The sequence below is a fragment of the Columba livia genome, chromosome 21, assembly GCF_036013475.1.
Source record: "Columba livia isolate bColLiv1 breed racing homer chromosome 21, bColLiv1.pat.W.v2, whole genome shotgun sequence".
Taxonomy (NCBI): domain Eukaryota; kingdom Metazoa; phylum Chordata; class Aves; order Columbiformes; family Columbidae; genus Columba; species Columba livia.
Genome location: NC_088622.1, coordinates 6,099,824 through 6,127,191, shown reverse-complemented (window position 1 = coordinate 6,127,191; position 27,368 = coordinate 6,099,824). Strand labels below are relative to the sequence as shown.

The following is a 27,368-nucleotide window of genomic DNA, read 5'->3' as shown; positions in this document are numbered from 1 at the left end:
TGCTTCGTGCCCACGGCTGCTGCTTGGGCCGGAACGACGGAGTATCCGGTGAGCGCAGGACCCTGTGGCATCCACAGACACCTTACTCGGAAGCTGCTGTAGTTATTGACAGCTGTGTTTAATAATCTTTATCTGTTCCTAACAGCGTCGACATACCCCGCAGAAAACAAAAGTGCGAAGAGCTGAATTCTCAGGATCTTGCTGTACAGAGACCTTGACTTTTAGGTGGCGGATTTAAATCCCAAACAGATTGTACTCGCTGGAACTTGTTTCCATCTGCTTCTTTGCCTGGAGTGAAAAGAGTTTTGTGGTCTCATTCTGGCCCTCAAAAATGTCACCATTGCTAAGTGAGTGTTTGTAAGGGCAGCGAGACATTCCTTGGTGCCTTCGGGCCTGGGGTCTGTGCCAGGAATCGTGTCTGGGTGCCATCTGCGGCGTGTTCGGCAATCCCCAAACCTCTCCCCCGTTATCTCGGATCCTTCCTACGGGAGCGGAATCCTGTTAGAACCATGATGTTTATTCAATGCTTCCCTCCTGTCATTCGTAGCCTGATTTAGATTTTAGATGCTTTTAATCAACTGATGTTTATGAACAGATTGGAACAGAAGGAGGAATGTAATTTAGTCGTGACCCCGTCCATTCGTGCCCTGTGATAACCCTGGGGTGCAGCGGGTGTTGCGGTCACTGTTGGATCCTGGTGTACACAGCTGCCTTCTGCATTTTCTTACGTTACCCTTGTCTTCCCCCAAATGAAGCTGCTCCTCATTATCTGAGTCCACGTGGACTTTGTGTAAAGTTGGATATAAACCTTCACGTCCCTTGGAGCACAAGGTGCTCCCTTATTTCATGGTCTCATTTGTACAAACACCCTGTCGGTCATTTTTTGTGTTAGAAGAGCATCTTTTGTGGGCACCTTGGTCAGAGTCAGTTCTCTAAGGCTTTGTGGGGAGCTCTCCACACTGAGAGCTTTTCTGTCCGAGAACCAACTTGTTTTATGGAAGGGCCAATCTTAGATCGGATATGGGAACAATTTCTTCCCCAAAGGGCTGTGGGGCATTGGAACAGGCTGCCCAGGGCAGTGCTGGAGTCACCATCCCTGGAGGGCTGGACAGACGGACATGAGGTTCTCAGGACATGGGGCAGGGACAGGGGTGGGTTCTGGTTGGACTCTTGATCTTGAGGGGCTTTTCCAACCAAAATGATTCTCTGATTCTCTGCTTGAGCACAGGATGGGATGCTCACCCGCGTCCTTCCCCCCAGGTTGGGATGGTCAGGTGTGGGTCAGGATGCTCGGGCATGGGGTGGGATATTTGCCCACAGCCTTTGTTGTGGGGCAGTATGGAGGAGCTGAACCTATTGTTCCATCATAGCAAGAGATAAAACGAGAGGAAACGGCCTCAAGTTGCGCCAGGGGAGGTTGAGGTTGGATGTGGGAACAATTTCTTCCCCAAAGGGCTGTGGGGCATTGGAACAGGCTGCCCAGGGCAGTGCTGGAGTCACCATCCCTGGAGGGCTGGACAGACGGACATGAGGTTCTCAGGACATGGGGCAGTGCCAGGGGTGGGTTGTGGTTGAACTCTTGATCTTGAGGGGCTTTTCCAACCAAAATGATTCTGTGATTCTACAGCAGATTTCCCGCTGATTAAATAGCTGCAGAATCCCATACGTGGCGGAGGAGGTAGAGCTGTCAGTTTGGATATTACTTGGTATTGGCAACCATGACGATGTGGATGCAGAATGAAGGATTAAACTCTCCTCATGTATGTCAGGGTTGGACCGGCCTGGGGAGACGTTTGCCCACGTGTGCTGCCCCTCTCCCACCTCCAACAGCCCATTTCAGCTTCTTGGCTCTTCTGTCCATACCAAATAACGAGGGTGAAGAATATTTAACAACAAACTCTCAGTGGTGCTTTTTAGGCAAAAAAACTGCCTCCCAGAGATGTGTTTAATGAGGAGTCAAGAACTTGACCCTAGTGCTTCCCGCTTGTTCTCCTGTGTTTTCTTCTATGCATCAGGTCAAGACTCTTCCCAACAGGTACTTTAAATGCAGCTGGGTAATTCTGAGCTTGCAGGAATAGACGACAGCAGGTGGAGATTTGAAAATGCGAGTTATTTAATAGCTGATAAATCCAGAAGCGTAATCTCCTTTTGGCCTTTGTGTTTGAGACCGGCTGGAAGCACCGCTGAACTCTCTGTTTTGTAATAGGATTAGCGGGTTTTTGATGGGGTTAATAATGCTGGCAGTATTTGCTCATCTAACGTATTTCATTATTTGTGATTAATTGCTGTGCTTTTTACCTCCTTAGTTGAAATCTGGACAAATCTGGGCTGGGAACGTAAAGTTGCAGCAGCTGCTGTTGGTGCCTTTTGGAATTTGGGGGGATTTTGTGTAGGGAAATGCAAATTCAAGGGTGTCTTCTGATCTAGGGGGAGCAACTGGGTGTAAAAGCTGCAGGAGGGGAAATGGGGCAACAGCTCGGCTAGCAAACAATTTGATATTTTAACCCACCTGCACTCACAAATCAACACCACAGAATCACAGAATCCCAGTGTCAGGGGTTGAAGGGCCCTGGAAAGCTCATCCAGTGCAATCCCCCCATGGAGCAGGAACACCCAGATGAGGTTACACAGGAAGGTGTCCAGGCGGGTTGGAATGTCTGCACAGAAGGAGACTCCACAACCCCCTGGGCAGCCTGGGCCAGGCTCTGCCACCCTCACCGGGAACAAGTTTCTTCTCCTCTTTCAGTGGAACCTCCTGTGTTCCAGTTTGCACCCATTGCCCCTTGTCCTGTCACTGGTTGTCACCCAGAAGAGCCTGGCTCCATCCTCCTGACACTCCCCCTTTCCATCTTGATCCCCAGGAATGAGTCCCCCCTCAGTCTCCTCTTGTCCAGCTCCAGAGCCCCAGCTCCCTCAGCCTTTCCTCACACGGGAGATGCTCCACTCCCTGCAGCATCTTGGTGGCTGCGCTGGACTCTCTCCAGCAGTTCCCTGTCCTGCTGGAACTGAGGGGCCACAACTGGACACAATATTCCAGGTGTGGTCTCCCCAGGGCAGAGCAGAGGGGCAGGAGAACCTCTCTGACCTACTGACCACCCCCTTCTAACCCACCCCAGGTACCATTGGCTTCCTGGCCACAAGGCCCAGTGCTGGCTCATGGTCACCCTGCTGTCCCCAGGACCCCCAGGTCCCTTTCCCCTACGCTGCTCTCTAACAGGTCATTCCCCAACTTACACTGGAACCTGGGGTTGTTCCTGCCCAGATTCAAGACTCTACACTTGCCCTTGTTATATTGCATTAAATTTCTCCCTGCCCAGCTCTCCAGCCTGTCCAGGTCTCTGATGGCAGCACAGCTTCCAGTGTCACCACTCCTCCCAGCTTGGTGTCATCAGCAAACTTGCTGACAGTCACTCTATTCCCTCGTCCAAATCACTGATGAATATATTGAATAATACCGGCCCCAGCACTGCCCCCTGAGGCACTGCACTGGATACAGGCCTCAACTGGACTCTGCCCATTGACCACGACTCTCTGGCTTCTTCCCTTCAGCCAGTTCGCATCATTTCTGGAGCCGTTCATACTGTCAGCACAGAGGATTTGAGGTGTGAAATCCAGAATAACGTGGTGCTGCTTTTTGCTCCCAACAAAGAACCCATATGGATTTGATGGTTCCGGAGCAATAATTCTGCTTTGTGCTCCTTGTAGCCTGGAAGGACCGTGCCCGTGTTCTCCATAGACCCCTTACGGTGCCGTTAGAAACCAGGAATTTATTTAGTTGCTTTAAATTGGCTGGATTCGCACAGTTGCACACAGGGGTGTTCCTGGGCTTCAGCGTCACGCAGTGAAATGTGAACATTTAATCTGATTTCTGCCATTGACTCAAAGGGTCGAGGTTGGAAGGGACCTGGAGATGATCTAGTCCAAGTATCTACTCGGGGTTTGCGCATCTCCAAGGATGGAAACATCCTTAAAGATAGAAGATGACAAATTTGGGGAGCTTTTTGTTGGGTGTAGGAAGAAAATAGGAGAAAAGGGTTGAACTTGCTGTTGTGACCCAAGGGTTCATTCTCCAAGCTCATCTTATGTGAAACTGGAATGAAACTCTATAGGACAAGTGAAAGGCGCTTTGTAAACCAGGGTGTTTGCTGAGATTCGCAGCATAAAACAGTTGCAATTATTAAGTTAAAAACACACGGTAAGCCTGAATTTTGGGGAGATAGTACGTAAAATAAGGACGCGCTCTGTCTTTTTCTTTCACCCTCCTCCTTCCTAAGGCCCCTCCAGGAATAGTGAGCACAGTGTGTTAAGCAGGAAGGACAGGGCTGCGTGTCTGTGTCTGTATTGTCCTTGCACAAACTGTCTTTGTCCAGGGAAGAGGAAACGGTGTTTCCTTCGCTTCCTTCCCTCGGTGGGAATCCGATTATTGGTGTCAAAAGTAGCAAAAACGCCCATAGTCGTGTGGGTGTTACTGTGACTCAGTTTCCCCACTTGCCGCCTTTGCCCAGTTGAACCCGTGACACTAAATCACACGGAACCATCGGAAAAAGGTTGTTAAACACATAGCTGGGCAGGTGATGACACAGGTGATTTACCTGGAGTTGAGATAAGAATCAGGGAGAGCAGCAATTCCTCCTGGGTCAGGAGGTTTTAACCTTTTAAAGGCTGAGTGTTGTATTTACCGACATGGGGGATTTTGGGGCTGGAAATGGGCGGGTTTGCGAGGAGGAGCAACGTTATAGTCTTCGATTTAGTGAATCCCAAAAATCCACTTTTATAGGGTGAGACACCTGGAGTTATCAGAGTATCGACATATTAATGAAACGGCTTTTGCAATAACCCGACGTATTGAAATAACCGCAGCCAGCGCTCACGTTCCTGTTGGCTTTTCGCCCCCATCCCCATGCAAACCGTGGGGCTCAAACCACGGGCAGAGCTTGGGCACCGGGTCACCCCCGGGTCCCATCCAGCAGGATTATTTGCGCCGGAATTGCGTTAAATTCTATTTGAAAGTGGAAAACCTCAAGCTGCGCAACTCGTTCAGCGTCAGAGAAGAGCTTTGGTATTCACATCATTGATTTTAATGAGGATTTGAATATTCCAAGTATTAGATACCGATATATGCAGAAACCCAGGGTGTTCTCAGGTTCATTTTCCGAGACACAGCAGAGTCGAACCACCGTGTATTTTCATTGTGCAGAGGTGCTGTGAGCAGGACAAGCTGATTCCAGTGATGCTGGTTAATTAGCAAATGAGCTGCTTAAAAAATATTAAATCCTTGCTGCGATAGATACCGAAAAACCTGCATATTTGAGCATGCAGCTGTGAATGGGGACTTGTGTTTAATCTGACATCTCGTTTGCAACACGGTTGAAGTATCATTGGGAATAACGAAAGCCAAACGCTGAGCGTTTAGAGGGGATTTGTTTATTGGTTTAATCGTGGTGCTATTTTTAAAGCTGGGATAGGAGTAGAGTGAGAATGTGCTTTTCTGCGTTATTTGAGAGGAAATGAATAAATTTAATAATTCAAGCTTCTCCGTCATTGTTTGTAATATTTGCAGATGAGCTGGTTCTGTATATTACACATAGTACAGATTTTTTTCCTACCGTACTCAAATAATTCCCGTTATCCAAGTCATTGCAGACAGCAGCTTCCACGTCTGCCTGACCCTGTTCTGCTGACCGCAGGCAATTTCGGGAGCTCGGTTGGCCATTATTTCTCCTTCCCTCAGGACTTTGTTGCTGGGACGTGTTGGACCGGCTGCTGAAACAATGCGGGTGTCGTGGTTTTGTCAGGTTTGTCACCGAGGTGGGTGTTTCGGGCTCGATATCGTAACTCCAAGCAAAGCTGAGACCGGACACACTGGGAAGGTCTCCTGGGGCTGTTTTGGCTCTTTGTGGTGGGCAATGAAGATACCAAAGGGAGTGGAGCATCTCCCGTGTGAGGAAAGGCTGAGGGAGCTGGGGCTCTGGAGCTGGACAAGAGGAGACTGAGGGGGGACTCATTCCTGGGGATCAAGATGGAAAGGGGGAGTGTCAGGAGGATGGAGCCAGGCTCTTCTGGTGACAACCAGGGACAGGACAAGGGGCAATGGGTGCAAACTGGAGCACAGGAGGTTCCACTTGAATTTGAGAAGGAACTTGTTGGGGTGAGGGTGCCAGAGCCTGGCCCAGGCTGCCCAGGGGGGTTGTGGAGTCTCCTTCTGTGCAGACATTCCAACCCGCCTGGACACCTTCCTGTGTAACCTCATCTGGGTGTTCCTGCTCCATGGGGGGATTGCACTGGATGAGCTTTCCAGGGCCCTTCAACCCCTGACACTCTGGGATTCTGTGGTTCTGTGGTGTTGATTTGTGAGTGCAGGTGGGTTAAAATACCCAACTGTTTGCTAGCCGGGCTGTTCCCACAGGTCACTAACAGGTATTTGAATCCTGGGTGTCCCAGAGGTGCCACCATTGGGAGCTCGGTAACTCACTTAAAACCTATTTTATTTCAACCATTACCAACATATTAATTTTAGGTCACAAGCTGCTTCACCCCCCATTCCATCACCTCTGCAGCAGGAGGATGGTGAAGGGGACGGCACGAGCCGGAATCTCTTAATCTATTACTTGATGTGTTTTAAGTCAGCACGCGGCTGGAAAAATGAGCCTTTCCTGAGCGCTGCAGCTGCGGGAGCGCCTGGGCCGGGTGCTGCGGTCCCTGCCTGGCAATAACGCTGCTTTTCCTATCGGATTTTAAAACCAGAAAAAAACAATGTGATGTAACGTGACAGACGCCTTATGCTGCGAGATCTCCGCGTGTGGGTCCTGCACAGTCGCAGCCGTTCAGCGGTTCGATCCCAGGACTCGACAAATAACCCGTGGTGCACAATGAGAAGCCACATCCTCGCTGGCAGCGCCTTGCCGCGTGTGAACCGAGCGGTGCTGCCTGCTGCTGCGGGGACTTCTTCCCCCGCATCCGCGGCCAAACTCCGGCCGGCCGGGAACACGGGGAAATAACTCTTAGGGGTTTGAAGATGGGGTTTGTCTTGAGGAAAATAGTTCAGCAGCTGGACGGAAAACTGAATGTGGTTGTGAAAAATGGGGATGAACGGGAAACAGCCACGCGGGGGTGAGTGCTCTGTCTGCAGCGGCAGCTGCGTTTTGTCTTGGGGAGCTTGGATGGATAAGCTCCATTTAGGGACAGGACCCCTCAGTGTAAAGCACACTGAGCGTTGCTCTGAGTGCCCACCCGCTGTGGTTTTAATGAATATTTAGCATTTAAATGGGTCAATGTCTCGGTGCGTCCAGAGTGCGTGTGTGGTTTTATTTGGGGGTCGCGTGGGGGCAGAGATGGATCTCGCAGCACTTTGATCCTATTTCCACCCAACGCGCTTTTTTGGATATTTTACATTTCAACATCAAACGGTTCAAAATCTTTTTGAAAGTCCCTGTGGTGACACTTTAAGCTTCACCTGGGGACTCTGTGGGCGCAGAGATCCGAACCACCACGGCAAGGCGTGGTGTTTTTTATCCCCACGGAAGAATCCCATTGCGTTCTGTTGTCGCCACACACAGTAAATGCCCTTTGGGGCTGCTCCTGCACCCTTTGTATTGTCAGAAAACGTTTTGCTTACGCCGCCACGTTCCTCCCAAAGAGATTAAAAAGCTTTTTGCTGCCGTTCAGCCGAGTTCCAGCTCCGCGCGGCCCCGCGTTGGTGTCACCGGGGAGTCACTGGAAGCCCAGAGGTTCTTCTCGCCCAAGGTCGCGGTGCTGGCACCGGCACTGGCAGGAGAGCGGCAGGCGCCTGAGTCACCGTCATGTGCCGGAGCTGCCGGGCCGCTCCTGCTCCTTGCATGTAACTCCAGCAGATATAGACCGAGAGGATTCAAGAAACACCCATGGGGTTTAACCCCTTCCCACGCAAACCCGGCTGCGCCGCCCGGGGCGGAAAGTTCAGCGAGCGGCACCTTTTTGCTTGGGGATTTAAGGGGTTTGTTCCAAAAATCCCCTTTGCGGTGGCTGCGGGAGGCAGAGCTGCGTGACTCAGCTCTTTCGGAACCCGATGTGTGTACTTTGCCTGTTTATTCCCAGTACAGGCAGTACTGAGGGAGTCGTGTTACGCAGCGGGCTCTGTGTTTATTAACCACCTCATCTAAGAATAACTTCTTTTTCATTCGTTTTGCTGCTCACGATGGTTTTATCTTTTCCTTTGGCTTAGCGCAGTCAGCAGCACCAAGTGGAAACTGCACAGATCGAAAGGGTTTTCCCGGCAAGTTGAACACGGAATTATTATCGCATTATTATAACATCAGAAATATAAAATCACGAAGATAAAAGCTTTAAGGGAGCCAATAATGCTGCCTGGCAAGCGGAGCAGCTCGGCAGCCTTCGCTCCGTTCCAGCTCGGGCTGCTCAGTTGTTTGAACTTGAGGGATTTCAGTTGAAATGTTTCTGAGCCAAAGTTTTGATACAGGGAGATATTTCCTTCCCCTCCCTGGGAGTTTATTTAGGGAGTTTCAGAGCGTTTCCTCCCGGTCTCTTTGTTTGTTCACCTCTCCCTCTGTTTCAGTATTTCCAGCGTGACCGCACGTGATCCTCGGTACCGCGTGAACCCGTTTAGACGCTTGGCGCAGGAAACGTTCCTTTTGACGGACAAATTTATGCAATACATTTAATCAGCTGACTTGGCCGAAAAGCAACAGTGCTGCAATTTACTCTGCCGGTTGTTTTTTTTAGCATTTATAGGTGAACTTAGTACCCGCAGAAATCTATAAAGCACTTTTTTATCCCTTCTTTTCCCCCCATTATAGTTTCAACGCAAACAGCAGCTCAGACAAACCTCTGCGTGCTTTGAAGCGCTTTTTGCTGTGTAATAGTTGTGCAATGGGTTGACTTGGGTGACGTCTGTTGCCTCCGGTGGGCTGTTCCTCACCGCTGCGGTTGTGGTCGCCTGTGTCACAAGCAGCACCGATCGTCCAAAATTACCTTGTTTTGATGACAGTTTAATCGCAGAAACCCGTCCGTGGCTGCTGTTTAAGCCTTTATATGCTTTTTGTCTTTATTTATGGGTGAGTGCCGTACTTATTCTGACAGGGTTTAAAAACTAAAGCGAGTTTAACACTCGGCGTCTCAGCGGTGATGTCTATCAGGTGGCCAGCGATGGAAAAATGCCCGATTAGTGTCTTTCTGCTAAAACTCCTGGGTTTCTAAGGCTCAGCAACAGCTTTTCCTTTCCTTCAAATTCCCTTTTGCTTGAGCAATTTGGAGAAACCCGGGGCTGGTTTGGAGGTGGGGAAGGACATTGGGGACAGCACAGGAGTTACACCTACACCTTATGTAGGGTTTGTCCTGTTGTGTGCAAGTTAAGCTTGAAGAAAACATTTTATGAGGCTGAAGAAGTGGGAGAAAAGTGGATGTTTTATTGGGGTTTTGCAGGATGATAATGTGTCTCTTTTTGAGGTGCGGAGCTGGTGCTCGGCTGGTCCATCTCCACCAAAATCTGTGGATCCTCCAAGGGGAGAAGCCTGAATCTCACATTGAGATGGGATCCCGGGTGCACAAAGTCATCAGTGACACACTCCAAATTGAGGACAACTTCTCTAGGTTGGGGCCAAAAAGACTCCAGAGTTTCCTCTGCATCTCGTTAGTGCTTGATTAATCTCCGCCGTGCCGCGGTGGTGCCCAAGATATGGGATGTAGTGTTGATTATCCGGCGTGGGCATCAACAGCTCAAGCAGAATCAAAAATGAAAGGGGCAAATATATGACGCTGCATTTGACGTGTTCAAAAAATTAGCAGATTTCTCATTAATTAATTGTTATTGCAGACGTGGTTGGAGACGTTTGGAGCAAATGAGCTCCCGGAGAGGACGGGCAGTGGAAAACCTGCCCTGCTCCCCTGCCAGGGATTACGGGAGCTGATTAATTGCTCTCGAACCAGAGTCTTTGCTGCTACATCGATACATAAACCACCACACAACAACGTTCTTCAGCTCAATATTCCCCCAGGTGCGCTTTGGTGTCCTAAATCGTGGCCAAGACCTAGTGATGTGCTTGCAGGTGAATGTTTTTATGTGTCTTTGACCCAGAACAACGTGCAAAATCCCTTGGTTGGATAGTTTCTAAACTACATTTCTGTTGATCTTACATTGTGATCAGCGGGAGATTAAGCAGGGATTTTATGTCTAGGGATGAAATAGAAGAAAAAGAGAGTTAACAGGTGTGTCCTGGAGGCCCAGGACATTCTTGCTCCAAACCCAATCTCTTAAATTGCTTTATTTTCCTTACATACCCACATCCTACACGTTGGAAGGAGTGGTTGGCTCTACCTTGGAAGTGAGAACACGCCTGATGATGTTTGGCCTGGTTTGTTAATTCAAACTCGAAGTTTCACACGCTTCAGGACTTCCTTTCTAGCAATAGCACTTTTTGTGTGTTTTCTGGCATGTTTTTGTGGTTGTTCCAGCACGTTTTGCGTTGTTTCGACATCGCTCCTTGAGCTATTCGCCTACACCAGAGGTTGCGGTTTCATGCTGGATCGCCCCTCTTGATGGCTCAAGTTTTATAGGCTTCTCTTTTCCATCATACAAACAGCTTTGACCTACTGTGGCAGGATGCAACCCCCCCTCTCTCCCCCTCCCTCCTCCATCATGGAAGGAGTAGACACATCTCCCTTTCTCTCTGCTCTTTGAGGCCAACAGCTTCTTTCCTTTGGCCCCGGAGCCCCTGGCCGGGGCCGTCACGAGAAGGGAGAAGGGAGCGCCGAGGTGCCAGGAGCCGCTGGGCGCCCGCAGCCAGTGTGGGGGAGGTTTGGAGGCTTCGGGGGCACCCACAGCCAGGGTGGGGGTGCAGAGAAGCTTCTGGAATGCCCACAGTCAGATCTGATCAGCCAATAGAAACGGGACTCTGTCGAGACTCCGTCCCTTGTCACAGTATCACAGTATCACAGTTTGTTTGGGATTGGAAGGGACCTCAAAAGCTCATCCAGTGCAATTCCCCTGCTGGAGCAGGAACACCCAGGTGAGGTCGCACAGGAACGTGTCCAGGTGGGTTTTGAATGTCTCCAGGGAAGGAGACTCCACAACCTCCCTGGGCAGCCTGGGCCAGGCTCTGCCACCCTTACTGTGAAGAGGTTTTTTCTCAAATTTAAGCGGAACCTCTTGTGTTCCAGCTTGATCCCATTACCCCTTGTCCTATCATTGTTTGCCACCGAGAAGAGCCTGGCTCCATCCTCATGGCACTCACCCTTTATATATTTATAAACATTAATGAGGTCCCCCCTCAGTCTCCTCTTCTCCAAACTAAAGAGCCCCAGCTCCCTCAGCCTTTCTTCATAAGGGAGGTGCTCCACTCCCTTCAGCATCTTCGTTGTCGTGGATCTCTTGGAGTTACGAGTGAGATGCTGCCACCCAGAGACCCCCGGGACGGAGACTCCGCTTGCCTCGCCGCCACGGCTGTGAGTAAAATTAACCCTCGCAGGATTGCGAGTGTATTTATACTTTCCGTGCACATTTGCACGTGTATTTATACTTTCCATGCACGTTTGCACGTGTACTTTCCGTGCTCAATACGAGCACGCGTATAAATTAATCCTCGCACAATCGCCAGTGTACTTTCCTCCCGTGCTTCCACATGAGCACGTGTAACTTTCCGTGCACATTTACACATGTATTTCCCCTCGCAGAATCGCGAGTGTGCACTTTCCATACTCAATACGAGTACACGTATCCCTTTACAATAACCCCACACCATATCAGGCAGGTGTGGACTCTTCCCGGACTCAGGGACGGCTCCGGCATTGTTTTGGTGCAGCCACGTGCATGCACACTGTGGATCTCCTGTTGTATTAGTTGCTGCCCCTTAATAATTCTCCTCAACTGATATCTGAACCTGTATTCGAGTCACTTTTGGAGTGCTAAAACCCTGCTTCTCACCTGTTTAATCAAAGTTGCTTTGGACCCTGTTGTCCCTTAAACCAACCTCGGGTGCCTCCGTGACATCTCCCAACTACAACTTCAGTTTTATTGTTTAAGAGCTTAATTATTCAAATCAAACACAGCCCAGTTCAAATCAAAGATACCCCGAGTTGCCCCTGCGGGCTGGTGCAGTGAAACATCTCGATACCACCATACGCACTAGAATATTTCCCTTTATTCCTTAGATTTGCTCTTGAAATTTAATGCAAGGGCCATGAAATTCAAAGACGAGGGTTTTTCAGCAGGTTATCGCGATGTTTTAGAGCAGATTTGTGGTGAGGTTGTGCAGGAGATACAGGGCGGCGTATTGGGACCAGTTCCTCTTGAAAGCCAAGGCGTGGCGATGGGGTTTGTGCCATTGCAATAAGAAACTATTTAAAAAATAGGTAATTTATATATATATTTATATTAAAAAAAGGGAAAACGGTGCTCTGAAAAGTTATTCCTGAATGTCTCGTTAAATGGTGTAATCTACAGCTCCAGTTTGGTGTTCCTTTGCGCAGATGACACAAGGGGAGCAGCTGGTGGGATAAATGGTTATAGCCCATTGAAACCAGTGGAACTGCTGTGAAATCCCCCAGCCCACGCTCTGCCCGACGTCTGGATCCATTCGGGGCCATTTCGTTGCGTTGCAAACACTAAAGCAGCCCGTGTTCAGCTTGTTTCCTGTCATTTGTCTGATTTTGGAGGATTTCTCAGCGATTCCAATGAGGATTTCCTTGCAAATAGGTTCAGAGGAGGCTTCTTGACGAGAAGACGATGATCACCTGCTCTTTTTCTATGTCATTTAACCTTGATGCTCATCAGCCGCCCATCTGATAACGTGTTTGAGTTCCTCTTTTGGGGTGAGTTATTGGCTAAACTCCATCGCGGTGTCGTTTTCTCGTTGCCCGCAGGCTCCGTACCCCTCAGGACAGAATGCGGCCCCGGCCACGCTGGTGTATCCCCCGGCCCCGCAGACCATGAACACGCAGCCCCAGACCCGCTCGCCGGTAAGAGAACCCTCATTTCCCTCCTTTTACGGGCTTTTTTTCCTCGTTTGGGTGTCTGTCCGTCTGTCCGTGTGTGTCTTGGCCGGTTCTCTGGACCTTCAGTCTGGAAGCACGTTCCAAATGGCAGATCTCCATTGAATTTTTCACACTCTACCCTGGTAGCATGATTTACCTTTTCAAGTGGTTTATCAGTGAAGAACCAACGGATTTCATCTACATCCAAATAACACGATTTATTTTTAGCGTAGTTGCTTTCAGCTTCACCTCATTTTGGAGTTTAGATCCATTCCCAGAATCTTTCTCTTTCCTTCATTTTCTTTTATTTGTATTTTTTTCTTTAAGGAGGTATTTCCTAAAGCCCAAAGCTCAGTAAACCAAAACGATTCTCTGTGGCCTCTGGGTGTTATTTCCCCTTATTTCCACCAGCACCTTCCACTTTTCACCCAGAGCTTCGTCCCCACATCTTTTTGTCGGAGGCCCCTTTTTCAAACCTCAGGTTTGATTTTCCTCTGTAATTTATTTTCATTAATTTTATTTTATGGGTGTATATTGTAACACTGCTCTGCTACCATAGGACTTCGCTTCCCCAAACCAGGCTCTTTTTTGGGGGGAATTTCTGCTCATAGCGCAGTTCCATGCAACACCAGGAGACCCTCCAGGGGCTTTAGGGAGCTTATTGACCATCCCGGTGGATTATTGACCATCCCGGTGGATTACTGACCATCCCGGTGGATTACTGACCATCCCAGTGGATTACTGACCGTCCGGGTGAATTACTGACCCTCCCAGTGTCTCAAGCCTCACGGAGCCAAGGGAGCAGCAATCCCTGTGCCTCTCACAGATCAGTATTCACGTCACAACGCTTCCAGGTTACCTAAAACCCCTTTTACCTTCCCAGCACTCTTCTTGTTTTAAAGTAAGAGAAAAACTGCTGCTCTGTGGCAGCAAAAGTCTCCCAGAGAGGAATCTTGTGTTTATCCGCAGAACAAGTATATATACATATATATACATATATATGTATGTACAGGGCAAGATTTCCCCCGTGCGCAGCCACACTGATGCGCTTTCCCTAATTCTGGAGGTTTCACCTCCGAGGATTCGCAGGAGGGTTAATTCAGACGCTCATTAACCTCTCTGTCGATGAACGAACCAATTAACGCCCGTTTTGCTGAAGTTTCCGCGATGTGCACAGCACCCCCCCTTCCTTTACCTGCTCAGTACCGTGCGATACTGATGGTTAAACCCCCTCTTTGCTCAGTAAGTATAATCATCTCCTTTCCCTCGAATGACGGAAGAGCACAAGCGAGTTGACGTGGTTAGAACTGGAGCACAAGCCTGACTGAAGAGCTGCGTCTCTAAACCAGTTTCTTTGACAGCCCAGCAGGACAGTGCCAATACATTGCACAGACAACTGGAAGAGGAGGAAGGTTTTGGAACAGAGTCCGGTTTACAGGTCCCTGGCTGGAAGAGGCTGGATAAAATACTGCATTGTAAGCAATATAACAAACTGTACTCCTTCTTGCAGGCCATTGTGCCGACGGCACCGGTTTTATTTCGTCCTTTAATTTATTATTCTTTTTTAATTATGATTATGACCACATCTATTATTTTTGCGTTGGCTGATCTACAGAAATGCACTGATTTTTTTGCTTCTTTGCTAAAAGCATGAGCTGCCCCGGCGCCTTCCGCCGGGTCGGGGGGCGCCGCAGGGGCCCCGTTGCAGTGGGGAGGGTCTGACCTGGCGCAGGACGGAGACCAGGGCGACTTTGCGATAACACCTTCAGGAAATTCGGCCGGAAAATACATCAAATTGCAGAGTTTTGGCCCCATTATTGAGGTAGAATTTGTCCGCAACCGTCAGCCATTTTTCTGTTTGATTTGGAAGCTCTCGTGTATTTGCCATCACGCTGCTCCTGCCCATCTCCACCCCATGACTAAACGCCGCACCCATCGCATCTCATTCCACCCCCAAACGAATGCAAGGCCAAGTTCCTCTTGCATTCTGTTCTGGGATTGATTTACTTTTGATTTCTTTTTTTGTATTTATTTTTTAACCCGTCTTTTGTTTGTTGGTGGCGAGGGGAGGGTGAGGAGGGTTCGAGGAAGGTGGCAGGATCACCCCAAATCCGCTTCCTCGAGCAGCCGGAGTTGCCTCCGTCCCAGTTCTATATCCAAGGGCCGCTGGCGATTGCCGGGCTCCGGTTTTCCTGCTCCCGCCTTTGCAATCCAACCGGCTTTGTTTCCTCCCCATTAGCGTTGTAGCATCACTAATTTCAAAGGAAGTAAAAAGAAATCAGAGTCGAAAATCCGACACCCCCGAGCACCAGGTGATTTTAACACAAAGTGTCCGATTGAGGAGGTTTCCCGAACAACAAACCAAAAGTGACTGGTTTGAGCGATCCCAGCTCGAGATAGAAAACTTAACCCGCTGTTAAGAGAGCAGAGAGCAGGACCACGAGGAGCATTGGGGGCAGAAACCTTGGACCCAGATTTCATCGAGACGTTTTGCTTTCTATCTCCTGCCTTCATCTGAGGAAAAAAGAACCAACCCCAAGTGTCTGTTTGAATCCGAGCCAGCAGTGACTACAGTTTGTTCTGTTGCTTACAGCTATTAATAGGAAAAAATCCTATCAATCTGTATTATTTTTAAAAAATTAAAATCAATAGCCAATGGTGACCAAAATAGATTAGGACGTTTTTCACTAACTTTGAGGTTTTATTTTGTTTCTTTATTTTTTTTTCCCCTTATAACGCGTGTTACTTTTCACTGTGGAATACACTTTAGCATCTTGATAAGCTTCCAGTTTTAAACACGGCGAGAAGGAATCTGTCCTGTGGAACAGTGATCAGAGAGGAACTCGGGCCACACGAGGTTTTTGCACCTCCTTTGCTTTCGTCCTCGTCCCCCCGAGCCCTGTGAGGATGCTGAGAGCCCCCAGCGCTTCTGGCCTGCGGTTCGCTACGAAAACTGAGATTGTAGCTCTTTCATCTTACACGATAATCGTGCTTTTTGCCTTTTTTCTTTAACATAAGGCTTAGGGAAAGTTTTTGAAGGGTGGGAAAAGCGGTGAATCAGTGCAGCTCACTCCTTAGTCTCGTGCTAGAGAAAGTCTGCGCATGTTTTCTTGTTTCCGAAGGTTTTGATGACTTTTCGCCCAAGTGTCGCGATGAGGTGAAGGTAGAAGGAGTGAGGTGAAGGTAGAAGGAATCACCTGGACCGGTGAACATTCATACGTTGCTTTTCACGTTTGATGGCATTAAACTATCTGGGAGGTAGAGCTGCAAGTGAACCCCAGGCGTTTTTCTTATCGCAAAGATCTCTTATTAAAGAGATGAGTAATTAGGAGGCAGCGCTGCTGGCCCTGGGCAGGCGGAGGGTGCGGGTGGGCTGAGCTCATCACTGAACCATCACACTGGCCACGTGGTGGCTCAAAAGCCATCGCAGGTTCTCATTTCATTTGCTCCATTTAATTGTTGGAGCTGTTATGAATAGATTTCATCATGGAGCTCTGCTCGTTACACAGAGAGTTAAGGGTTGAAGGATGGAAGAGGATACCTCGTCATCTTTATTTCTATTTTCCATTTCTTGCATTCATTTTTATTTCGATTTTAACAATCAGTTACCTATTGGAAAACGCTTTTAATGTTTACTGAGCATCTTAAATTCCCATTACGCTCCCCCCGACGGAACCCAAGTGGATGGGAGGTGACTTAGTGACCTGAGCTCAGGGAACCAGCAGCTCCCGATCTCCATCCAGCCAATGGCTCCGGCTCCAAAGAGCGTTAGATTGTGATAATTATGGACAAAACCCAAGCCGAAAACACAACGACACTGTGTGTACGTGCAAAGAGCTGCCGGTCTTTGCCTCGCAGGGTTTTCCCGCCGGCGGGACGCGGCCCGTGGCTCTGCTGCCATCAGTCTCCATCCTCCGCTCCCACCAAATCTTTGGAACAGCTCCGAGTCCGGCTGCTTTAACCATTTCCCTCCGCCTTAAACGGTTTAAAATCTCCACCGCTGCTTGTTTTGAGTTGTTCTTTTGGTTTTATTCCTTTTTCTTTTACTGATTATTGTTCTCAGGCAGGATGAGGAATGCCTGCGTTCATAGAGCGCCTTTACATACCCGGCAGCTTTGGCTCTCGAGCAGCGCACCATGTTAAATCTCAGTACCTGTCTGTCACTGTCCTGCCGCAAAGCTTTTGACTGTTCTGTGGTTTGGTTTATTATTATGATTATTAGTATTATTATTATTATTTTAAATCTTTTAATTATTTTTTCTTTTCTTGTGGGTTTATTTTGCATAGAGTGTGACATTTTGGTTCCGTTGTGGTGTTTCTGACTCTTTGTGCCTTTCCTTTTGTGTTTGTTTCTCCCGCCTTTCCCCAGTTTGCAGCGGGGCCTCGACCTGCCCATCACCAGGTACAGTACCCGCCCCTTCGTTTGCATCCTACACTAATTACCTGGGGGGGGCGGGTGGTTGGAGGCGCTTCACCCACTAACTCAGAACCCAGGCTCGTTTCGGAACCAGCCCCGTTAGTTTTTAGCACACGCGTAACCCGCTAACAAGCCACTCGCGGCACACAGTAACGCTTGCAATCCTCGATCGGGGTCACCGCGCTCATTAACCACCCCAATTAACGCCTTTCCGTAGGAAAGGAGAACCCAGAGGGATCGTGGACAGGTATTTGAGGTTTGCTCGAGTCGCTAGAAGCTTTGCCCAGTGTTTCCCAAACTGGCGGGTGGATGGAGGTGCCAGAGCTGAAGATGTTGATGAGAACCGGGCATTCACATCCACGGGAAATCAGATTTTTCAGGCTTGGAGCACATTTCTCGTTGTTTCTTGGTGATGTTATTATGTTGTTTCCTGTTGGTTTTACCCTGCGAAAGCCAGACCTGTAGGGATCTCTGTGTTATTCCCGCTGCGTGACTTCATGAGGAACCACTTGATTAAGAATGACAATTAGGAATAGCTCTGGCTCACGGAACTCACGGGCAGCACTTTCAGGGTATCAAAAATACCCCAAAAACCTCTTGAGCTGCCCAAGTCCCTCCCGTCCTCAGCACGGTGTCTATAGTTGGCTTTTCTGTCACCTCTTGGGGACCGATGGGCAGAGGTGGCACCGATGGGGGGGACGGCCAGCGCAGGAACGTTCTCCCAGATTCGCTTGTTCCCGTGTCGCTTTTCCCTCTCTTGGTGTGGAAGGAACACGTTGTTTCCACCAAGTTAACAGGAGAACCAAAATCCCCTTAACTCCGGTGATGCCAGGACAGGAGCTTAAGGCACGGAAGGGGAATTATTCCGGTCTTGCTTTGCTCCTGTTAGTCCGAGCGGTTTGATAGAGCGGAGCACCCGGGGCAGTCCCGCCTCGGGGGAGCAGGTAAGTGCGTTAAGTGGGCACAGCCACCCAAAAACCTGATCGCCGTTGTTCCTTTCACCTCATAGAGCAGCTTCCTTCCAGAAAAAAAGGCTTAAAAGGCAGAAGGAGGCAGTTGCGCTTGTTTGCTGGCAGGCGAGCGCTATGGGAGGGAGGAAGAGTGTGTTTTAGTGCATGGAGAGGGATGTTTGCAGGGCGACCGGGCACCACGGGGAGCGACGGAATGAGTGTCTTGTTAGATACTTTTCTTCTTGGCCTTCACTTCAGGTCTGTGTTTATGCTGCTCAGAAACTCGTTAGTTCTTCTGTAGGTCGTTACTAAGGCAAATCATTCAATGTAATAGAAATTACTGAGCTCGGTGCGGGTGGGTTTTGGAGCACGAGGCTCGAGGCAGCGCGGTGTTGAGGGAAGGATTTTGGTTCTTTGTGGCTTTGCTGGTGTGACTCCACCACCCACCTGTCATAAATCAATATAAAACTTGCCTTCGGACCCAATTATGGCCCCTCCTGCAGGTTAAATATCATCATCTCCAAGTGTTTTGGAAAGAACTTGTCATTTCCAAGCGTTTTCCTGATTTTGATCACTACGTATTTACATGTGTTGAAGTTACATTTGCAGTCTGCTTATAATTATCCTGGAGAAGCTGTCGCTGTATGAAAAGCAGTTCAGGCTCTATTCCCAGTTACATCCATCACGTGCGGGATCAGGACGGGCTGTTTGTTCCTTTTAATCCAAAAGTCTCTGCCCATGGTGCAGGTTTGGGGTGGAAAAAGGGACTTTGGCCATTGACCCATGCAGGTCGCGGCTTTTAAAGCAACTTCATCTCAACCCCAAAACTTTAAGACCACAATAAACAGTAATTTTCACATGGAAAACTTATACTTAAATTGTGTAACGTAGTAATAGGCGTAGAGACTGAGATTTTATAACATAAAAAGTGGTAAATAAGTCAATCAATCGACTGTAGCGGCGTTAATAATTGTTGCAATAACATAACATGCTCTTCCAAGAAAGCAGCAGCAAAATGAGGGTTGTAACAGTTCCTGTGTCGCTCCCAGGGTGATTTTTATTACCATATACCTCGTATTGATTCTGTGTCTTTTTCAGTCGAATAATGGATTATTCTTTGATATTATTTCCTCTGATTATTAGGTCTTTCCTCAAATTAAGCACCTGAAGTCGACTGGTAACTTTAAAAGCAGTTTTCTCTCAGATGGGAATGCCCATCCTGGTGGTTGATGGGCAGTTGATAAAGTGTAATTAAACTCTTTATAAAAAGTAGAATATTAAAATGAGCTTTAGGATGCTGTGCTAATAGTTCAAATGAAATGGCAACAGGTGCGGTGGTTCTGATGCCGAGTTAAACGTGGATCAGCAATCCTGGATTCCAGTAACACCTGAGAAAGTCTCACGGGAGAAGGAAAATGGGCCTTATGGGGTGGTTTGTTCCAGTATAATGTCTTAAAATATCCCATCAACTTGTGTTTCTCTGGAGCAGAGCCGGTTCCTGTCCCGCCCGGGTTTGCTCTGGTTCCAGCTCCGTGCACAGAACGTCCCGGGTTTGTCTGAATGAGGCTCCCGAGTCGCTTTTGTTTCTGATCCTCCCCAAGCACAAGCGAAAATCACCGTTTCCTTCTAGTCCAAAATGCAGAATAGTCCTTAATTTAAGAGGCGACTTCAGGAGCGTACGGGTTGTTTTAAAATGGATGTGTAATTAAAAACAGCAATAAGAACAAGTATGAACTGACATGCCGCAGTTCCCGCTCTGACTTAAAACTGAGATTAGTTTGCTGCTCGTATAGAGTGTGGTTGCCAGTGTTAGTACCAGTTTTAGCTTGGGGTTACTCGAGGGCTTTTGGGTGCAGTTTGTACAGCAGAGAGCTGCGTTCAGACATGTGCTGTTGTTAAACAGCCTCGTGATGTGGAGGGGACGGGGGTTTTCTCCATGGGATGACTCGGGACTAAGCGTTTTGTAGCTTTTTGGAGCATCTCGCTTAGAAAGCGATCAGGAACGGCTGCCGTAGTCGCTGCTCCGTCTGCATCCACAACCACATAAAGGAGCTTTTAAATCCCGTGGTTGACACAAAAAGGGGTTTTGTCCGCGCCCCCCCCTGGCCAGAGGAGCCCCAGGAATGACCCGAGGCTGGAACAGCTCTGCTGGGGACAGGTGAGAGAGCTGGGGTGTTCGGATGGAGAAGAGAAGCTCCAGGGAGACCTTAGTGTGGCCTTTCTGGACTTAAAATGGGCTGAGAAGAAAGAGGGGACAGACTTTTGAGCAGGGGCTGTTGTGACAGGACAAGGTGATGGTTTAAACTAAAGGAGGGAGATTCAGGCTGGACATGAGGTAGAAGTTGTTACTGCTGAGGGTGGTGAGAGCCTGGCCCAGGTACCCAGAGAGGTGGTGGATGAACCATCCCTGGAGACATCCCAGGCCAGGCTGGACGGGGCTCTGAGCAACCTGAGCTGGTGAAGATGTCCCTGTCATGGCAGGGGGGCACTGGGGAGCTGGGAAGGTCCTTCAACACAAACTGGTCTGGGATTCTATGACTTTCTGTTGCAGTTTCTGGCACCAGATCCTTCCGTCTCGAGGCTGCGGCTCCTCAGCTGAGCCCGGTGCCTGTGGTGAAGTTGGAAAGACAATCACGTGCCAGTTTTCATCTGCAAGCTGACGTGGTTCCTGCCGTATTGCCGGTGCAGACGCCTCCTCGGCCAGGCCAGGGTCGGGTTAGCCCGCCAGCCTTCTTGGTGCGACCAAAAAGACTAAAAATTAATAACAGGGGTGTGAGAAGCACAACTGGAGAGCTTGGCTGTGTGGTTTGATTTGCTGACAACTTGTTGAGTTTTCCTTTTGCTTCGCTTCTCCACAACCCTCTGCAGGGCTTTGTGGACCCATTACATTGATCCGATCTAGAAAAAAAGAGCCGGGTGCTTGTGCACGTTGTGTTTGATGGGCTAAGCTGAGCACAGGTTTGTTTTCAGTCCTCTATTGGATTCTTCAGCGTCACTTTTAGAGCGGGAGGGAGCGCTGCACTGCCAGGTCACTGCGAGCAATGGCTTAGAAACACAGAGAAAATAGGAAATCGATGAAAATGGAGTGGCGGGTTATCAGGAGGAGGTTGGTGATCATCTCTGTGATCATCGATTTTTCGAGCTGACAGCTCTTATCCGCGTGGCCGGCCACAGGCTTTCGACACAGGGTCGTGTGGGGAGGTGATTAAGCAGGAGAAGATTAATAAAAGGATATCGGGGCGCGTATATATAGCAGTGACTAAGAAGTAAATGGCAGGGTAGTGCTGAGAGGTCGGTAGCGGATTTCCTTAAGATCAGTGTTAATTACTCTGCCGCAATTAGCAGGTGTGTGTCTGCAGCAAACTTAGTGGACGATGTGTCTGGCCCGGGGATGCTGTGCAAGGAGGAAAGCGATGGGCGGGAGGCGCAACCTGCACGGCTCTGGTGTTTCAGTGCCGGGCTTTTATTCTATAAAATGCAACACCTTGTGTGTTGATAAACCACTTGTAATGTCCCCAGTTGAGAGAGGGAGTTGTCGCTGCTGTACTGGGGGTACTGGGAAGCGCTGGTGGAGCGTGGGTGCGATTCTCCCTTGAGCAGGGAGATGAAGGATGCTGAGAGCTTAGTAAACCAGCCGATAAAAGCGATGCCTGAGAGGGGTTTAATTGTGCTTTTCTTTAAGTATAGCGGGAGGAAAAGGTTGTTATAATGATTATAATAAAAGCCCCTGTTGCCTGTTAGTCCTGACTCCAAGATGATCCACAGGATCCCTGCCTGACAGAGATTAATAGATAAGGGCTGGGACCAAACTCAGGTCCTCACTGGTTGCTGAACAGCTTAGAACATTTGACACTGATTTGACCATCGTTAGGCACAGGAATTAATGTGGATTTTTGAAGGGAGAGTTGGTGTAGCGCAGGTTTCTATCGGAAACCTGCCCACGGCACCTGGGTCCTGCTCCCCATCCGCTGTGTGTGCTTCGCTCCAAGTCCTCTGCTCATCGGAAGAAACAGAGACAGACAGATGAGGTTTCAACTTCCCGGTGTTCTCCCGCGGGACGTCATTAGCATGACTTGGAAATGTTGTCTGCGACTCTGCAAGACGAATTTTTCACCATATCAAGTCAGAATATTGAAACATTTCAAAGAATGACTTTGAACATGGTTATCTTGGCTTTGGAGGGCCAGGAGCAAGGACAGAGCATGAATCGGTTTGCCAACTAAATAGTTTTGAACAGTAAACCCCACATACTGATCAGATGCACCGTGCTCTGATCATACTGAGTTTCCTTGAGAATTTTAGTTTTACTTACCAGAAGCGGAGCAGCTAAAAGGAATTAAATTGTGCTGTGGGTGGCGCTTCCAAGAGCTTCTGCTGGTCTTGTTGCATGGAGTCATGGATTTGCTTTTCTTCTGGCAGTGCCCATCTCCCTTTTGGTAACGAAATCCTCCTTTGTTCCTCATCTCCGGGTTCGAGCCGCCTCTGCGATGCTGGGGGCTGGTTTTGGGAGGTTGGTTTTTCAACCCGGACTTTCCCCACCAGCCGTCCCTGTTCTGCTCAGCGCTCCCATGGCACCGTGACCACAGTTTTCTAGGCGCCAGCAGCTAAAACGAACAGCAATCCATAAAGATCCGTAAAGAAGGAGTTTCTGGTTCCGTCAGGTTTTCCTCGGTGGTTTCGGTGACGTTATTGCAGCAGAAGCTCCAGGAGCAGGTTCATGTCCAGGTCTCCCATCTCCTGCAGCTTCTCCGGGAGAGACGCATCTCACTTCGACCTCCTGCCCAGTTTCACTCCGCATAGACACAGAATTATGTGGGTTATTTTCCTCCCCACACCCCACTCTAGAGAGACTTCTGCTCTACCAGGTTAGAAATAGTCATTATTCAGCGATTTGCAGTGAAGGACAAAAGGACTTTTGCACTTTTCGGTGTCTTTGGCTATTGAAACATTGCAGACTGTAGTTATTTTCCCCACGGATTCATGGGTTTCGTGCAGTGCTCGGGTGGTTCCCCCACATCTGGACAAGCAGTCGGTTTTTATTAGCACATGGAAATGTGTTGCTGTTCTGGTTCGCTTTCCGCACCCGCGCTGCCAAGCTTTTCTCCCCAACTTTAGCCCTGTCCTGGTTCAGGTCACAATTCTTCATCCAGATTAGCAGGGTGGGGTGTAAAACATTTCGCTCTGAACGGTGTCTGGATTTCTGAGTCGTCCGGGGCTTTCCCGCAGAAATCGTTTGCTGCGGGGACACCTTTGGGTGTCAGAAATCTTCAGCAGCACCAGAATGACCGTTTTAAGCTCATTTTCATACCCATATAGAGGCACCACAGCTTCTTCCCACCCACCTGCGCTCCCGGCAGACCGGCCCAGTTCATCCCATCACTCTGTACTGGTCACCAGTCTCTTTTCTTCTCATGATCAGACTATTTCCATCAATGCATTTCATCAGTCTTTGATGTGATGTGTGATGACCTAATTGTTATTATTATTATTTTGCTTAACGATGAAATCCATGGCGTTCCTTATCCTTGCAGTCTTGGTGCAGAAGTGGAGACCGAATCCCAAGGGTTTCTGCTTTATTTACTATCTCTGTGTCACTGAGAGACCAGAAACAAACGTTTGATGCTTTAGGAACAGAGTAAATCCAAAGTGTTTCCATAGTATCGTATTTCCTGCAGTTACTCATGGTTTGCTTGGGTTTTCTTTTTATTAAAGCTTTTATATTTCTATATAAATTTTGTCTAGAGGAGTTTGTGCCCCAGCCTTGGGATTCTGGCAGAGTCCTTGGTACCAGTTCAGTGTCTTTGTTTCTTGTTTCCATAAGAGATGAGTCAAAGCAGGATGGAATGGTGTGCGATTAGGGTGCATGTGAAATCCTGCTCTTCCTACTGATCTGTAAGCTGTTCCCTTGGCTTTCTTTCTGTTTCCTGCTGCTTTCTTGCTTCGTTCTTGAAGGGAGGATTCAGACCTATACAGGTAATTTCCACTCCTGGTTCTGCATGGCATAAGTGTCTCCGTCACTCGGTACCATCGCTCCGTTAGCGAACGTGTAAATATCTGATGCAAATCTTAACAACTCGAGTTTGGAGATCGCGAAGGCTCCAGAGCGAGGGTTTCCAGGGCCTGAGTCCATCCCGGGTGCCGGTGGTTACCATTGGGTGCCGGTGGGTACCACTGGGTACCAATGGGTGCCATTGGGTGCCAGTGTTTGCCATTGTGTACCAATGGGTGCCATTGGGTGCCAGTGTTTGCCATTGTGTACCAATGGGTGCCATTGGGTGCCGGTGTTTGCCATTGTGTACCAATGGGTGCCATTGGGTGCCGGTGGGTACCAATCGGTGCCATTGGGTGCCGGTGGTTGCCATTGGGTGCCGGTGGTTGCCATTGGGTGCCGGTGGTTGCCATTGGGTACCAATGGGTGCCATTGGATGCTGGTGGGTACCAATGGGTGCCATTGGGTGCTGGTGGGTACCACTGGATACCAATGGGTGCCATTGGATGCCGGTGAGTACCATTGGCTACCAGTGGGTGCCATTGGGTACCAATGGGTGCCATTGGATGCCAGTGGGCACCATTGGGTGCCGGTGGGTGTCCTGGCCCAGTCCATGCGCGGGGATCACTCCATGCAGCACGGTACAAAGTTGGGGGTCACTGTGGTTTGCCAGCTTTCTGAAAACTGAGGGCAGGACAAGTCACCCGCCTCCGTTTCTATCGACATGAGGCGCCTCTGGCCTTCGCAAAAATCTGCTTATTCAGCTTTTTAACCTGACAGGTTTCAAGAAGCGTTTTCCAACACCCTCAGACACAAGGTGTGAACTTCTTGTGTTACACAGGGACAGGAGTTGGACTCGATCCCTGTGGGTCCCTCCCAACTCAGGACATTCTGTAACTCTATGTAAAATCTGGCTTTTTAGCTGTTCTGGAGGTGCATTGGAACAGGTGCCTCGATATTTTCTTCCCCTCCCATATTTATAAGGTGGCTTTTTTTGGCCATCAACTCACCTTATTAAAAATATATTTGACAAAAGTAATTTTTCTCACTTTCTCTCTGAAAAAGAGAAAGTATATATATCTATATATCTATAACTCAGTAGATAGAAACGATTATTGCAGTTTAAAGCTTCTTATTTTTTCTACTTTGGAAAACAGAAGGCTATAGCACGATGTTGCTATCAACATCAATTGTCCTGCAGTTTTCAGAACGCGTGGCAACCCTTTGGAAGTAGCATTATCACCACACCATTGTCACCGTATTTCCATGTTTTTCCCTGGCACGTCTGACCGGTTCTTTGTTCTCTTTTCCCTGCCGCAGTTTTTCCAGAGGCCGCAGATCCAGCCGCCGCGAGCCGCCCTCCAGAACAGCAGCCCCTCCATCCGTCCCGGCGCGCAGACGCCCACCGCGGTGTACCAGACCAACCAGCACATCATGATGGTCAATCACCTGCCCATGCCCTACCCCATGCCTCAGGGCCCCCAGTACTGCATTCCGCAGGTACAAACGCCAAAACAAAGCAGCGTTCGCTCCATCCGGATCATCTCAAGACCCAGCGCAGGGTCTCGGGGTGTGAAGTTAAGCTGATGGTCGCATATTTAAGCCTCTGTCCTTTTTTTGGTGGGAGGTTCTTCTGAGTGTGGAGGCAGAAAGAATGAATTCTAGTTTTGGCTCTTGGAAAATGTTTAGCGCTGTAAATGTACCTTAATTGATTTAACAACTCTACAGTTACTCTAAAGCCTTGGGCCTTACAAGAACACAACAGTACTGAAAGCAGAGGAATGACTCTTGTACTTGAGCTCTCAGGTCCTCCCTGTGTTGTCTGTAGGTGACACAACTCACCCGTCCTTGACAGCGACATTTCTGAATCTAAAACACTGAAATTTCTTAATCAAAAATACAGTTACAGTACAGATGGAGAAACATGCATTGTAATCTTGTTTAATGTCTTTGTTATCCTGTTGTTCCGTTGTGAACAGTGATAAGAGGTGCAGGAAAATCCACACTGATAAAAACCCACTGATAATCAGATCCTTATTGATTCGGGGGCCTCGATCGCAGTTTATGTAACAGTATGAAGTTGCCCAACTCTTCGTAAAGCGATGGTTATTTATTTCCCCCCAGTACCGTCCCAGCGGCCCCCCGTACGTCGGGCCGCCCCAGCAGTATCCCGTGCAGCCCCCCGGACCAGGACCCTTTTACCCAGGACCAGGTCCCGGAGAATTCCCCAATGCCTACGGTAAGTTCTACTTGGAGATTTCTTTGAGAAACAGTATTTTCTGGGTGTGTTTTTTTTCCTGTCATAAAGCTGAAGATTTATAAGACCTGGATGGATTAGCGTTTGGGTTGATGTTGAAACGGCTGCTCAGTGTGGTTGTGTCACAGCCTTTTGTTATGCGCTCCCAAAAATTCACGGTCACAGAGGATCATTTGTGCGAGTGCTTCAGGAGAAGCTGCAGCTCGCAGGGACACCCGGACGCACATGTGGACAATAATAGCGGTTATTTGCTCCTCCCTGCTCCATTGTTATTATTTTGTAAGGTGTTGTGAGTGTAAGGTTTCCATTGAGCTGTGCCCTGGGTGTGTTCCCAGTCAGCGTTTCTTTTCCTTGCGTTCCCCGTTCGTTGTTCAGTGAGGGGAAAGAACAAGCCCCGTGCTCTGATTCACCGCTCTCACGCTGCAAAAATCAAGTTAGTCCAGTCAAACCCGCGCACGGGCCGAAATTTGCCCTTTTCACGGACACGTCCTGGTCTTGCCTCTTCTCAAGCGAAAGGGTTGGGGTGTTGCCCAGCATTGTCACATGGGCTGTGGTTGGTTGGTGTGTTATATTTGGGATATTGGGTTGACTCCTGCAGGTGTTGAGCTCCAAAGCTGCACCTGAAACCGGGGCGGCTGCGTGTTCAGCACCGAGATCCCTTCTGCCGGCACCTCCACATCCTGCACTCTGCTGGGACCGCTTTGGTCCCCGTTTGCAGACCCCACGTCCTTCCGTGTCCCACGACGCGTCTTCTCTTGGCGATCATCATTTACACAAAGTCATTAAGTCCTT

The 27,368-nt window shown here is 48.9% G+C and overlaps 1 protein-coding gene across 9 annotated transcripts in view; it reads left to right on the top strand.

Annotated features, from left to right (window-relative positions):
* EIF4G3 (eukaryotic translation initiation factor 4 gamma 3) overlaps positions 1–27,368 on the top strand; it is a 129,182-nt gene that overhangs the window by 43,975 nt on the left and 57,839 nt on the right. For 3 of the 9 annotated variants that reach the window (XM_065037632.1, XM_065037634.1, XM_065037631.1), the window contains exons 4-9: positions 12,853–12,948; positions 14,325–14,438; positions 17,333–17,365; positions 24,283–24,303; positions 25,640–25,819; positions 26,444–26,558. In XM_065037632.1, coding sequence (XP_064893704.1) covers positions 12,853–12,948; positions 14,325–14,438; positions 17,333–17,365; positions 24,283–24,303; positions 25,640–25,819; positions 26,444–26,558 — 559 coding nt within the window. The remainder of the gene's footprint in view (positions 1–12,852; positions 12,949–14,324; positions 14,439–17,332; positions 17,366–24,282; positions 24,304–25,639; positions 25,820–26,443; positions 26,559–27,368) is intronic. The other 6 variants (XM_065037636.1, XM_065037633.1, XM_065037638.1 and 3 more) reach the window with 6 other exon arrangements.